Source organism: Prorops nasuta, unplaced genomic scaffold, assembly GCF_024137725.1.
Source record: "Prorops nasuta isolate Cenicafe-Biocafe unplaced genomic scaffold, Cenicafe_Pnas_1.2 PNAS00017, whole genome shotgun sequence".
NCBI lineage: Eukaryota > Metazoa > Arthropoda > Insecta > Hymenoptera > Bethylidae > Prorops > Prorops nasuta.
The window spans coordinates 2,942,978-2,955,490 of NW_027116814.1; the positions used below are offsets into that span (position 1 = coordinate 2,942,978).

General features: G+C 33.5%; 2 protein-coding genes and 1 long non-coding RNA gene across 7 annotated transcripts; 1 reads left to right on the top strand and 2 right to left on the bottom strand.

Annotated features, from left to right (window-relative positions):
- Nucleotides 1–32: 32 nt before the first annotated feature.
- swm (Zinc finger protein swm) lies at nucleotides 33–5,294 on the bottom strand. 4 transcript variants are annotated; one of them, XM_066737006.1, is made up of 10 exons: nucleotides 5,060–5,294; nucleotides 4,236–4,354; nucleotides 3,865–4,162; nucleotides 3,621–3,785; nucleotides 3,146–3,507; nucleotides 2,816–3,064; nucleotides 2,226–2,729; nucleotides 1,343–2,127; nucleotides 1,017–1,268; nucleotides 33–925 (listed from the first exon to the last, which is right to left on the bottom strand). In XM_066737006.1, the coding sequence occupies exons 1-10, from the start codon at nucleotides 5,116–5,118 to the stop codon at nucleotides 845–847; spliced, it is 2,874 nt and encodes a 957-aa protein (XP_066593103.1). In that variant the 5' UTR covers nucleotides 5,119–5,294; the 3' UTR covers nucleotides 33–844. The 4 variants fall into 4 exon arrangements, with proteins under 4 accessions (XP_066593103.1, XP_066593101.1, XP_066593104.1 ...); XM_066737004.1 differs by having other exon boundaries at nucleotides 34–925; nucleotides 2,226–2,741; XM_066737007.1 differs by having other exon boundaries at nucleotides 35–925; nucleotides 3,621–3,782.
- A 1,166-nt stretch (nucleotides 5,295–6,460) lies between these two features.
- LOC136779542 (uncharacterized) lies at nucleotides 6,461–7,124 on the top strand. The gene is made up of 3 exons (XR_010823597.1): nucleotides 6,461–6,582; nucleotides 6,657–6,676; nucleotides 6,751–7,124. It is a non-coding gene; the product is annotated as an uncharacterized lncRNA (long non-coding RNA).
- Nucleotides 7,125–7,147: 23 nt separating this feature from the next.
- Nucleotides 7,148–10,368, bottom strand: ArgRS (arginine--tRNA ligase-like protein). Of its 2 annotated transcripts, XM_066737164.1 has the most exons (8): nucleotides 9,922–10,368; nucleotides 9,670–9,828; nucleotides 9,128–9,395; nucleotides 8,615–9,039; nucleotides 8,396–8,537; nucleotides 8,071–8,333; nucleotides 7,798–7,990; nucleotides 7,148–7,723 (listed from the first exon to the last, which is right to left on the bottom strand). In XM_066737164.1, exons 1-8 carry the CDS (start codon nucleotides 9,967–9,969, stop codon nucleotides 7,149–7,151), a joined length of 2,073 nt encoding a protein of 690 aa, XP_066593261.1. In that variant the 5' UTR covers nucleotides 9,970–10,368; the 3' UTR covers nucleotide 7,148. The 2 variants fall into 2 exon arrangements, with proteins under 2 accessions (XP_066593261.1, XP_066593262.1); XM_066737165.1 differs by lacking the exon at nucleotides 9,922–10,368 and having other exon boundaries at nucleotides 9,128–9,310; nucleotides 9,745–9,827.
- Between the last annotated feature and the right edge of the window lie 2,145 nt (nucleotides 10,369–12,513).

The following is a 12,513-nucleotide window of genomic DNA, read 5'->3' on the forward strand; positions in this document are numbered from 1 at the left end:
AATAACATTTTTTTAATTATCGACAAAATACTTACCTTCTGGCTAACTCAAATATCTGAAGTTTAACAATTATATATTACTTTAACTCTAAAAACAATATACTATGCAAATTATATATGAAATACTTTATACTAATTATCAAACTGCCTATTGACACACTTTAAAAAAAGAGACTGAAGTATACATATTTATCTGTACATCATTAGAGGAACAGTGTTTTAATAGCGTATTAGATGAACGTAAAAAAAATCAATTTATGCTACATTAAGCGTCATACGCCTATCATCATATCAAAGAATTATATAATAAACTATTTGTATTATACATTTTATAAATATAGTTTTTCACTTTCGATTGTAAAACTTTTGGAAATTACAAGCTTCTACTTATTTCTATTTTGAATACACAGTCAAGTCTTAATTTACGACAAAACAATAAATTGACGCAATACCAACGTCTTGAAAAAAAGAAGGTTTCAAATACGGAATAAGATGTCCCTTAAAAAACATAGCGATTTTATTCTACAAATAATGGGATAATTTTGGTTTGTTTCTTGGAAACTTGTATATTAGTTTCTTCTATTCATGATGCGCAACGAGATGTAGTACAATATATACTAATAAAATGCGCATTGAATAAATTTAATAGTATTAACAAATAGAATAACACTCATGATAACGCTAATCCGCTTGAAGTCTGATTTCTTCTTTTTTATCATGGCATTTAATGCATCGAAACGCAATGCAATGGTAGTGAAATTATCGGACAGAAAATTATTTGCCCGAAGAGAGATGCTATTATCGTAGATGACAGGAAATTGACGTCATAAGCGAAGCTGACGCTGCTATCGTCGCCAGCTTCGCGATTCCCCATCTTCATCTTCCTCTTCCTCATTTTCTTCCAATAAAAGTGCCTCAGCCGTTCCCTATAAATATCACAGTAAGTGTAATAACGTCTTTTTGATATATTCGATTGAAGGGATCCTTTATATATATTAACCAAATTCAAGATTTTACCTCCAAATCAATTTCATCGTCGTTATTAGAAGGTTGTTCAGAACGACTGGCAAGTTGCGCAGAAACGTTTGCGTTGCTACTGCTTCCACCCCGATGAAGATGATGCCCCGAGACCCAAGTAATAGACAAAAGTCTATCCTGAAATGTACGACCTTTGACTAACGCGACTTCTGCTTCTTTTCGCGATTTATAATTAATGACAATTGAAGGCGTAGCGTCGTCTTCCATCTGGTTCACTATCTCGCCAAATTGCTAATTAAAGACACAAAGGAGTAAATGAAAAGTTTCAATGTTATGAAGAATAATGATATATATATGATACTTACTTGAAAATGTGCCAATACTTCTGTTTTTTCCTCAGTTTCATAACCAGAGATTAAGAGACTAGTGGGTCGATGATCAACAGAAACGTGCGCAAAGCTACCTCTTCCACGACCTCTGTATGACAAAACATGACTACCTCGTACAGTTCTGCTGGCTCTAGGACTTCGAGTAATCGCAGGATTGGCACTCAAGCCCAAAGCAGCAGCCTGCGCTCGCAGCTCATTCAGTCTCTTTTGCAGCTCCCCGGAATCTTGACCTTCTTGTTGAGCGGTAATCAAATCCAATTCAGCATCCAAAATCTCTTTCTGTGCTTGCTCCCGAGACTTTGCTTGATTTTTACTTCCCGGGGCTTGGCCATTTGACGACAGATCTTTCCTCAAATTATCGATGGATTGTTGAATATTTTTTATCGTTTCCATGATCGCATCTTTATGCTCGGGATACTTTTCTGCCCTTTCGATTAATCTTCGAATTTCAATCAAGTGCTTATCTAGCAGTTCCTGTTTTCTTTTTCGCAAATCAGCCGTTAATTTCAAAGCCTCTTTACGTTTTTCTTCCTGTTTCTTCTTTAGAGTCTCTTTAGCAGCCAGCATCTCTTGATTCTTCTTGATCGCTAACACTTTGTCTTCCTTGGTCGGACCCGCTGCAGCTTTAGGCGAAGCAGGAGCTACATTAGGCGCAACTTGATCCTCCGTTGATCGGCGCGTAGGTACGTACTCGGATTCTTCGGGCTTTGTTGCTACGGACACTGCAGCGCCCAATCTCTCTTTTACCGATGGGCGAACACCTAAGGAAATAAAATACAATTAAGAAAATCAAAAATCATCATCGTCATCAATTATTTCAAGCAACAATTGATATTTAATTTCATAAGAATGAATTTACCTGGTGGTACATTTTCTATGGCCCCGGCAGCCGCGTTATTGTTGATATTATTATGCCAGAATACTTTAATAAACCTATTGTTCAACACAGCCTCCGTACTTCTATAAGCAGCCTTAGCTTCGGATGGTAATTGGAAAGTGACTAATGCAGCCTCGGGATCACCTCCGAAATTAACTTGAATATTTACAATTTTACCGAACTTCGAAAAATGATTATTCAGTTGAGTTATATTGTTTTGACCTTGAGGAACTTTTTTCAGTTCTAAAGAGCAATTCGCGGGATTATGAACAACTCGTTGCTTGGGACCGAGCCGATTAAAGTCAAACGCCTGTTTGCGTTTGAGGGGATTGCTTTGAGTATGCGTTAAATCCGAGGAGTTTGTGTGGGGGATCACTGGCACACTGATTAATTCACGCTGGCCTCTCCCGTAAATACCAGGACCAGATGGTGGATGTCTGCCCCATGGCATCCGAGGTTCCATGCTAGGTGCATCTGGGTTGTATTCTGCAAAAGCATCTAACCAACTCAAGTTATTAAAAAAAACAAGAACTAAAATTGCTCGAATGAACTTCATAAAACCTGGTATTTACCCATATTAGAGTGATGTTGATTTCTGAGATGGGGCGGTGGTAAACTCGCAAGTGGGAGATGTGGCGGTGGAGCATTGCCATTAGGTCCGGTAGGGGGTTCTGGTACTGCTGTAACTGGTACAGTCCCTGGTGTTTGAGTACTATGTGGACCAAAGTTCAAAACCCGACTAAGTGCCACATCCTCTAATACCACTGGATCAGCACCATGATCATATGGGCAAAGATCACCTCGCATACAGAATCCCTTTTCTATAATTGAGATTGAACGAATGAAACTATCAAACGATACCGACAATAGAATGAAAGGAATGTGATTAAAAAGAAAAATACCATCAAAATCTCTACACCGTCTCTTTGGTTGGAAAGGACCAGTTTGATTATTTGCAATAGAAGAAGCAACTGCTACGACACTTTGAATCGATTGACTAGTAGTGGACAATCTCATATCTACGTCGCCGTGGTTGCTATCTTGAGTTGGAGTGCCACCACCAGGGCTAGCATCGAGACGTTCTGTCCTTCCAATATCCATCCTGTCAGACCTATCGATCTTTTTCCGATCCATCGATCTAGAACGAGATCTGGATCTATTTGGTGTCGGTGACCGGTTTCGAAAACGAGCTCTATGGTCACGATTATCCGGATTATCTCGTAATCTTGGACGAATAGGCGAAGTACTGCGACTTCTAGTGCGCCTAAAATTATTTATTAAATTTCATTGAGCAAATAAAACAAGAAAATTGATCAAATCATCCAGATATTTTTGAGACATATAAAATATTGTTCTATTAAAGAGAATGGGAAGTACCTTCTTTCATGTCGTCTACTATTAATTGGTGGAGATTCGTTTCTCCAAAGTCTACTTCTATCGCGTTCCCTATCACGTCGCAGATGTTCTCTACTCCTAGACCTACGTCTGTCCCTTTCCCAAGAGCGAGAACGCGACCTGGTCCTAGATCTCATTCTGCCACTGCTAGTTAAAAGTTTGTGTCAAATATATATCTCCAAAATATGCAATTATTTGTTTCTTTACTACAAGTTCATTCACTTACCGACTTCGTGAACGTTTGTCTTTTTGCTTATCATGTTTTTCAGAGTCTGACTTCCTAGCTTCTCTCTTTCCAATAGCACCTGGTGCAGAACCATTAATCTGCAGAGGTGGGACAGGATTCACTGGGAGATTTACTACAGGAATAGTGGTCTCTATAACTTTTTCCACAGCTACTATAGGAGGTGGTGGATTCACTCCAGGTGGGGTTCCACCACCATCTGGTTCAGCTTTAGGAGGAGGCAATACATACTCTTGAGTCTCTAATGTTTTGAACAGAAGCTCCACAAAGTTTTTGGTCTCTGCAATTCCATATGTCAAATTAAATAATATATAAAAAACATTTTTTTTCTGTCAAAATTGAGTAAAACATACCATTCTGTAAAAATACATCAAGCTGCTCTACCATACCACCTCGTAGCTCTTCCAAGGTTTTATCTTTTTTAACCAATGCATATACATATTTCGCCAATGCTGCGGGATCTGCATCGCAACTACAGAAAGAGCCCAAAATTTAAGACTGGCCATTAAAATACCATTAAAATACATTTTGAGCCCCAAATATAAAACTTATATTTTCTTAATAGTGAACTTAAATCTCACAATTAAAATGTATACATTGATTGAAGATGGCTATGTATTTGAGCTACGGTATCATTAAAATTATAGACATAATTAATCAAATTACTCATATTCAATGGAAAAGTATGGCACTAAGTAACCTGTGAAAGAGCAATTTAGAAAGGATAAATATTTTTTCACTGGTTTATATCAAACCCGTAAACATCAACAGACTAGAAGGATACATTGAAAAATTTCTGAGATTTCATCTATTGATAAAATGTCTAATACTTAATTGCATAGTCGTGCAACCTAAATTGGTGATTAGAATTTTGAAAAAGCGAGAAAATATCGTTAAAGAATTTCGAATGCGAGGAAAAAAAGACACGACGAGATCCTCATTAATTATCTGGTTTACTCCTAATATTAGACTGTGAGCGAGGGAGATACAAATATGAAATTGCGCCGCGGGAGGTTAGAAAAGGGCCATATGCTGGTCTTTAGCCAATGGAGGCTCAGCGAATAATTGCGAAATAATTTTGACGAAGGAGTAAATCGTAGCACATGTACGGCCATTTACAATATTAAATGCATACACATACAATCCAAAGGAGATTCGGTCAAGCTGGCCTACTTACAGCGGTTCCAAAACGGCCGTGAGCCACGCTTTGAATTGATCTGGATTCTCTATTATCATTTTCAGTCAACCTACGACGAAAATTACACAAAACTTTTCCAGAGCACGCTTTTATCGTACTATTTCTGAGCGGGAATAAGTACTCTCCTAAGTAAAGACAGTCGCCATTCTGAAATCGCACTCGAATACAATACATACAAGGATACTCGATTCGATGTTTGATGGGATGGGATGGGGATGATGTTCATGCTTCTAGAAAATGTCACGAGTAGCGCTACTGCTCTCTTTTGTAATCTAAGATTAGGTTAGGCTGGATCGTTTTTTAGCACCACCTGACAGTGATACCAGGTACTACTATTTCTATGCATAAAACCAAGAATAGAAGGTATGTATATGTATGTGTTTTTTTACGCCTACACAATTACACAACATACGCTATAGTTACGCTATACATACACTCTGCTCAACTCACCCCGCAAGACTATACTGTCACCAGGCACGCACACAACTGACAATAGTTACCTACAGTGGCTACAGTGACTACAGTACAGTTAGTTAGTGATTTTCCGTCACAATCATTTCATAATTCTTTCTCCTTTGCGGATTGATTCAAAGTACAATTTATATTATTAAATTTGTTATAACCGTGATTGTATTAGCTCTTTAAAATTTCATTTAATATTCTTTTTTGATAATGTGCAGATCTTGTTGCTAAGTTTTAATCATTGATAATTAAATAATTTATATATATAAATATGTAGAGGAATTTAACATTAATTTATTATATTGTTTAAACAAAATATATAAATACATGTTTATATGGTGTTTTACAGATATTAACTATACGAATAAGGGTAATACTTTGTATTGTTAAAAGCACGTGTAAAATTAGTGATAATATTCTGAGCGTGCAAGTCCAACTATATCCGAATCCTCAAAAAATCTGAAATTATTTTTGTTCAGGATAAAAGCAAATTTAGGTAAGAATCGTAAAGTATTTACTAATTATTGTGAAATAATTGTATAACATTTTTAAAGACGACAGTTAAGAATTTAATGTAAAATAATATATATAGATTATTGATGTGGATGGTAACGAATGCATTACGTTTCTTGACCGTAACCTTGAATCTGCCTGACTATTTTTAATCGATTTATTTATTAACAATTAACTATTGTTAATTGTTCTTTCTTCTATAGATATACAATCATTACATATACTCTTGATTAAAAATTAATTGAAAAGAGACTTTTTTAATCAATAAAAGAAATTTTGTAATACTTGCAAGAAATGATGAAACATCTATGATGTAATATACCTTTAAAAATGCTGGATCAATCATTTGTTAAAAGTAAACAATTAAAAAAAAGGTAATTATTTAACTTTCATTTGCAATTACAGAATTATCCTAATTTTTTAATGAAAAATGGGCGACATTAAACATTATATATCAGAGGAAGATGATAAAGGATTTATTACAGGCTTCATAAATAGGTCAAAGAAGAATCCCTATATTCCTGCTGGTGTGTATATTTTATAAATAATTTCTTTATATTAACTCTTGTAATAAAATTTAATTTAAACTCTCTCTATGCAGGTTTACTTATGTTAACAGGGGTAAGCATATTTGGTTATCAGAATTATAAAAAAAGGGGTAACATACCTTTGAGTCTATATATTATGCAATACAGAGTGTACGCACAAGGAGCTGCCATTGCATGTCTAACATTAGGCATGGTAATACAAATGATTAACAGAAACACGAAAAACAACAATTAATGATGAGAAAATTTTAGTGGCAATTGATGTATAATTTATGTATTTGTGATGTAAAAAGTCGTTATTGTACTTTAGAATTAGCAGTATTTTCAAAACATATTTTTTTGCTGTAAAATATATAAATATTAAAACTAGTAAACCAAATTCTATTTTCAAAGGGTAAGAAGAACAATGTATTTTTTCAAGTTATAAATCTGTACTCATCAAATCAATCTATTTATTATAAATTATTGATAACTGTATGATATTATTTATACAAAGATTATAAAAAAACAACTATAGTTTCTGGCAAGATTATTTTATTTTTTGTTTACATTCGTTTTACTGGTTTAAGACCTAGTATTGAGAAGCATTTTTCCAATACAATAGCAGTAATTTCTGACAGCAATATGCGGTCTATATTAATTTTTACTATTTCACCATTCTCATTTTTTTCAACACAGTAACAACTGTCATAAAATTCCATGAATGCGCATGCTATTTCATAACAATATTCACAGAGACTATGTAAATACAAGTCATTAGTAATCTTTAATAATACCTCAGGATATTTTAATATTGCTTTAGCCAATTTCCACTCCTTTTCATGTTTCAAACAAATTGTTGAATTCTTTATAGATTCTTGCAATTGTTCTTCTGATACTTTTGCAGTTCTAGCAATAGAACGAATACGTACTAATGCATATAACAGATAAACTGCAGTATTTCCCTTGTCCTCCAGCATTTTATCAAAGGAAAACACATAATCATGATTTCTATTATGAGATAAATCAGCATATTTGATACAGCCATAAGCTATTGATTCAGATGCAGCTTTGATGTCTTCAGGACTTAATACTTTATCTCGTTCTTTGTCCTTGAGTTTTTGCAATGCACGTTTCAATCCTAGACACAAAAATAAAAGTAAAATAAGAACGTTTTAAAGAAAGTTGACTTAATTATCGTTTTTGTATCTTTACCTTCATCAAGCAAATCATTAAGCTTAACTGTATCGCTAGACCTTGTTTTAAATTTCTTTTTATCCTCTCCTAGAACTACTCCAAAAGTGACGTGGCTAAACCTATGGGAGTCGGTAAGAATTCCAATTTTTCGTCCACATTTTTCTATTGTTTTAAAGTGTAGAGCCTGTCCTGCATCTGTTACATATATTAGCTGTGCAAATATAGACAATCATTACTTTACTGGTAATTTGTTTTGTCACTAACAAAATAATTTAGTGTTTAAAGAAATACCCAATCAGCTTTTTCCTCTACAATACGTTGTTTAAGTGCTGCTAAATCGGAGGTATCATATGTGAAGCCGCCGTCAGATTTTTGGATTGTTAAAGGAATTCCAACTCCAGAATTTTCTGGCCACATTATTTTTCTACCCTCATCTAATTCTAGATAACCTCCCTCCTCAAGTTCCTTCAATAATGCTTCCATCCTTGTTTGGTAAAATGATTCCCCTCTTTCGGTTAATGTAATGTCCAATCTCTCATATAAATTTTGAAATTCTGTGTATAAAATTAGAAATATTAATATTACAAGTAAAGTTTTATTGATATTTAAATACTACCTTTTCGTGAAACATCACATATTAACTGCCATCCTTTCACCATATCAGGATCAAAAGCTTGTAATTTAACTACACAGTTATATGCTCGTTTCTTAAATTCTTCATCAGAATCAAATCTTACTTTTGACTGCTTATAAAAGGTCTGTAAATAAATTTTAATATTTTTAATGTTTTCAAATATTAATTCTAGCAAACATTTATAATAAATAAATAAATCACCTGCAAGTTTTCAATTGGAGGTGATACCGTTAAATAATTAGGGAATTCCTCTTGAAGGTGAGCAATCAGCATTCCAAATTGAGTACCCCAATCTCCGACATGATTAAGTCTAACTACATCATGTCCCAAGTATTCCAAAAGTTTAGAAATACTATCACCTATAATTGTAGACCTTAAATGACCAACATGCATTTCCTTAGCTATGTTGGGACTAGAAAAATCTACAATAACCCTCAATTTTTTTACATGAGGAGGAGGAATACTACCCAGCTTTAATATTTCTTGTAGCATGTTACATATAAAATCTTTTTTCAAAAATATGTTTATATATCCAGGCCCTGCTACATCTAAATGGTCGATTAAAGGTAACGAGGGTACATTTGCTAATATCTTATTGGCAATATCAAGAGGTTTTTCTTTTATTCCTAAAAGTAGTTAGGATTATATTAATTTTAATAAAACCTAATTATATATCAAATAATATCAACAACATTTTTTGTAATATAACCTAACCTTTAATACCAAGCTGTTTTGCAATGGGCATGGAGCTAGTACATTGATAATCTCCATATTTTGGGTTACTTGCTATGCTTATTAAAACTGGAGGATCTTCCAGCATTGGATAGGCTGCTTTAATAGCTTTTGAGAGAGCCTCAGTTATTGCTTCACATAGATTCGCCATCTTTATTTTGTTACCTGTAAGGGCTGTGATATTATTTGCATTTAAAGAAGCACAGCCAGTACTATCGGTTAAATTCATTGCCCTTTCATTTTCAACCGTCTAAAATAAATTTAATTAATTCTGGGAGAAGCATTAAAATAGTACATTTTGCAACTAGTGCGAGAAGCATGTTTTTTTCTACCACACGAGTTAAAGAAACCTTTTTGAAACAATATGTGAGGAGCTCGATTTTTCAAGCAAGGCTTGCGTGCAGAAGCATCAATTTACGCACGCATTTAAAATGAGTGCGTAAAATTGGTGCTTCTCGCGCTCAAGCCTTGCACAAAAAATCGAGCACCTCGCATAATGTTTAAAAAAAAATTAATAAAAATACCCTGATAAGAATAGCAATTCTATGTTTTAGTTTGACATTTTCTTCTTGTAACTTCAAAAATTCATCTTTATTTACATCAAGCTGATTGGAAGACGAGGTTGTTGTCAACTTCTGCTGTAATGACTCCAGATTTTCTTTTAAGTTTTTAATCTCTTCCTCCTAGAAAATTAACATGTTTATAACCTATCTTGCATAACTGTTTAGCTTTGTAAATTGTTTACAAATATTGACAGAGTAACAAAAATTAATTACCGCACGATCTGCCCTATCTTCTAGTCTTTTTAAATGTATTTCAGACATTGTAAATTTTAAACGTGTTTTTAAAAATATTTTGCAACCTCCACGTGTGGAACGAGAGAAAGTGGGAGCTTGCCAATTAGCCTAAAAATCGGTACAAATGGCCAATGGGATGGGGCTTCCACTTAAACGTTCATAGTATAATAGTTCATGTGACACATATTATATATTTTGTAAGCGTTTTCGCCTAACCTGACCCCGTATTTTGTAACTTTAACGAAAATTTTCGGTCCCAGTCGGACCGAAAATATGTATACATTTATCATTGCACGTAGTATACCGATAATTATCGTTAATTTCTGCTTAACGATAACAAAATTTGTCGGTTTACAGAATTGCCCTACTGAAGTATGTATGTTGTATGTATGTATGTAGTACATACTGAAGCCCTCTATTACCAACATTACGGAACGAACATCGAGGAACAATTTTCCAGCGTTATTTTTTGTCCGATTTCAATGTTTTTGGGTTTGTTAGAATCGTTCAGACTCGCACCTTGCCATAAAAAAGACTGATTTTAAAATTTTTAAACAATTTTATTTTTTTTTTCAGTTTTTGAAAAATACGATTGTTTTATGATAAGATGCGAGTCCGAACGATTCTAGCAAACCCAAAAACTTTGAAATCAGACAAAAAATAACGCTGGACAATTGTCCCTCGTTTTTCGTTCCGTAATGTTGGTAATAGAGGGCTTAAGATGACGTTTCTCCAATCCATTCACGTTTTAGGGCCCCTTATCATTAGTAGACAGTAACTCAAGACGGAAAACGCGAGTTAAAGATATATTTCAGATTAAAAATACTTTAAATAATAAAATTTAAAGTTTTCTTAATAAAAAATGTATGCTTAAAATATATAGTATATGTAACGTAATCTATAGTATAAAAATTCGACTCGATTTCGAGTCACGTCTATGAGTACGGCCCATTATCATTATGCAGACAAGCTCGTGTCACCAAAATATGTTTATTAATAAAAAGTGTGCAATAAAAGGAAACAAAAAAAAAATGATGAATTTAAAAATGTTTAATATTGCACCTGCGATTATTATTATGATTAAACCATCCTGTAATTTATTATTAAACAAATCCAAACTTGCCTCCACAGACCACGTGATCTTTAATTCAAATTCAATTGCAATCACAGCGCCATCAAGCGGAACTTGGACATGACATGTAAATTGAAAATGCGAAATGCAAATGTTCATTTGTGAATATAGGGAAGCCTACAACAAATACAATGATAGCGAAGTGTCAATGTGTAACTCTGTGTATATATACATATAAATAAATTGGTACCCCAAAACTGTGAAAATTGAGCGATTGTTTGTGCTGATAGTATGCACATACATACACCAATATACGTATGTACATTCTCATCTCACTTTCCTGTGGTTGGTATGCACAGTCCCTATACAAAAGAAGATATGAAATGAAAGGAAATACATGAAGGTTCGAAAACGAATATTCGTCCAATATTCTATGAATTAGCTTTCCTGATTATTCTCAATAGAAAATTCCAGCATATCCTACGAATGTCTATAGAATTATTGTGCTATCAGTATACACACAACAGTATATGTACGTAGGAAATTGATTCGTATGTGGTTGTACGTATGTATTATGTTATGTCGCTCTTTATCTGAAACGAACATACAAAAATGCTTTGTGTAAAAATCATACCTTTTATATATTTAATCACAAAGATAATTATCACTCTCAATAATAAATAACTGAATGATAAACACACACAAAAATTATTTGTGTAACTTCAGAAGTTACACAATCAAAGCATAAATAAGAATTTCTTGAATGATAAGTATGATGACATTTCTTTGTTTGTAAATAACAAAATCCTCTCGCGGTATCGGTGACTGTTTTTAGTCATAATTCGATCACTTATTGCTCTTGATATTTAATTTAAATATCAAAGGGAATAATTAATTAGTCGAAGTCAGTAATATAATTGATTTGTATCATTCTTGAGGATTCCTTTGCATCTCTTGCAAAATACAATCCAAATAATAAAATTGATCCTACCAATGACGTCATTATGACCAAAAGTCCATTAATTTTTACATCATTGAGACCAATTTTGTTATTGCGGAGAAAAGACTTTATAAAGACCATCAATCTCTAAACCATTTTCCAACAGCGGCACACAATGCGAAATCATTAAAAATAATAATGCAAAACATTGATAATATTCAAATTCATTTCCTATATTAAATGCTCTGAAATAATTAAGAAAGCAGAACGAAAGAATGCAATAAAATAAAAAATTTCATTTATTTATAATTTAGGTTGTTATAAAAAGCTTTAAACATTATCTATATAAATAATAATTCTTTAAGTTTACATTAATTTTCTTAGATATACCTGCCGGTCAAAAGTTTAAGACCACTTGAGAAGTTTGGTTAAAAATCAGTCACTTCTTTAAGGGGATGCATTGAGCGACTCAAACCCTTATTCAAGTTTATCATCCAAACTGTTAGGAATATGTACTTTTTTGTAGAGATTAAATTTATTCTTTTGACTGTACTGAACC

Bases quoted from the DNA above. Each gene is read 5' to 3' on its own strand.
- swm (XM_066737004.1), bottom strand. From the start codon at position 5,118: ATGATAATAGAGAATCCAGATCAATTCAAAGCGTGGCTCACGGCCGTT. The intron at 4,163-4,235 runs GTATGTTTTACT...ATGGAATTGCAG, and splicing joins TGATGTATTTTTACAGAATG to AGACCAAAAACTTTGTGGAG. The intron at 2,128-2,225 runs GTAAATTCATTC...TTATTTCCTTAG, and splicing joins CATAGAAAATGTACCACCAG to GTGTTCGCCCATCGGTAAAA.
- ArgRS (XM_066737164.1), bottom strand. From the start codon at position 9,969: ATGTCTGAAATACATTTAAAAAGACTAGAAGATAGGGCAGATCGTGCG. The intron at 9,829-9,921 runs GTAATTAATTTT...TTAATTTTCTAG, and splicing joins AAGATAGGGCAGATCGTGCG to GAGGAAGAGATTAAAAACTT. The intron at 8,334-8,395 runs GTAGTATTTAAA...TTTTATACACAG, and splicing joins ATGTGATGTTTCACGAAAAG to AATTTCAAAATTTATATGAG.